A 1,345-nucleotide genomic window follows, 5' to 3' on the forward strand; every position below is an offset into this window, starting at 1 on the left:
CTGCCTATCCCCGACCTTGCAGGCGCCTCTCGCAGGGGTACGCTAGGCCGCCCGGCACGTCACTGGCGCGTGACGGGACTGCCTATCCCCGACCTCGCAGGCGCCTCTCGCAGGGGTGAGCACGGCCGCCACTGGCGCGTATGACTGGACATCCTGGAGCCTGAAGCGCCACTTACCTGCTCAGCAGGTCCATCTTGGAGGACAGCGTGTGCATCTGCTCGGACCAGGCAGCCACGTGCAGCTGCAGCGTGTCCCACACGTGCGCTCGGTCCAGCAGCCGCTCGACATTGGACTGCAGTCCGCTCAGGGAGGTCGCCGTCGACACGATGCGCGACTCGAGCTTGCCCACGTACAGCTCGTTGAAGGAGCGGAGCTGCTCTGTGGGGCGGAATAAGGGGGGGGGGGGTTAGAGTGGGGTAACTGCGTCTGGGAGAGATGGAGAGCGAAGGCAATTCGACCTACCACCGATGTCAGCCGTTGTGGATCGCAGCTCGGCGACATCCTCGGCGAAGCGCTCGGCTGGCGAAGCTAGTCGCTCCGGGGAAGGCGCCGCGGGACCCACGGCGCCAACCTGTCACAGCAGGCGGAGCTCAACGCGGGAGTCTCCGGAGACATAATTCACAGTTGGCACAGTTGCATCGACGGATTTCGGCAGACGGACATTTGCCGATCGCGATAGTGCGTGCTGGCCTTCGCTTGTGGGGTCAGCGCCTGCCCGCCGGGGGCACCCCCCCCCCCCTCTTTATGTCCCTCCGCACACACCCGCGCTCCCGCGCTGCTTTCCAACTTGCTCTCCTGATCTCAGAGTACTTCCCTCGCGATTTCAAACGTGTCTAATCGAAGTGGTGCCCGGAGCATTTCCGGCCGGCCTGGGCCACCCGGAGGCACGGTACTGCACTCACCACGCTCAGCGTCCACAGGGAAATGAAGGCGCGCGCCGCTCGCATGGTATCACTCCCAACGCGTGCCACCCAGCCAGCCTGCTGGGCCCTGGGCCCGACCCGGCCCGACCGCCACGGGGTAGGACCTGCCGCGAGGCTAGCCGAATCCGGGCCGGGCCTCGGGAAAGGGGGAGGGGGGCGGTATCTTGCGGCTGGGAGTTGACAAAGATTACCAGTCGTGTGGATGCTCGCAACAAGGCGTCCAACTTAACTTTGTCACCGCTGGGTCTTTGTTGCTGCGACAGTAGGCGCGGTCTGGTCTGGGTCACGTCAGTGAGTCAGTGCAACGGTCCAGGGTGACAGGATGTCACCATCTTATCTAGATACAGGAGCCAGGAATACAGAGTAAATAAGCATGTACAGTAAACTGTAGTGCATGTTAATTTTAATTGTTTATAAATATA

General features: G+C 62.6%; 1 protein-coding gene across 1 annotated transcript; it reads right to left on the reverse strand.

The window, feature by feature from the left end:
* Positions 1 to 172: 172 nt before the first annotated feature.
* On the reverse strand, positions 173 to 1,339 carry LOC127751883 (uncharacterized). Its single transcript, XM_052276117.1, has 3 exons — positions 903 to 1,339; positions 463 to 571; positions 173 to 378 (listed from the first exon to the last, which is right to left on the reverse strand). The coding sequence occupies exons 1-3, from the start codon at positions 945 to 947 to the stop codon at positions 173 to 175; spliced, it is 360 nt and encodes a 119-aa protein (XP_052132077.1). The 5' UTR covers positions 948 to 1,339.
* Positions 1,340 to 1,345: the final 6 nt, after the last annotated feature.

This window comes from Frankliniella occidentalis, unplaced genomic scaffold (assembly GCF_000697945.3).
Source record: "Frankliniella occidentalis isolate FOCC.00 unplaced genomic scaffold, Focc_3.1 Scaffold1721, whole genome shotgun sequence".
In the NCBI taxonomy this organism is placed as follows: Eukaryota; Metazoa; Arthropoda; class Insecta; order Thysanoptera; family Thripidae; genus Frankliniella; species Frankliniella occidentalis.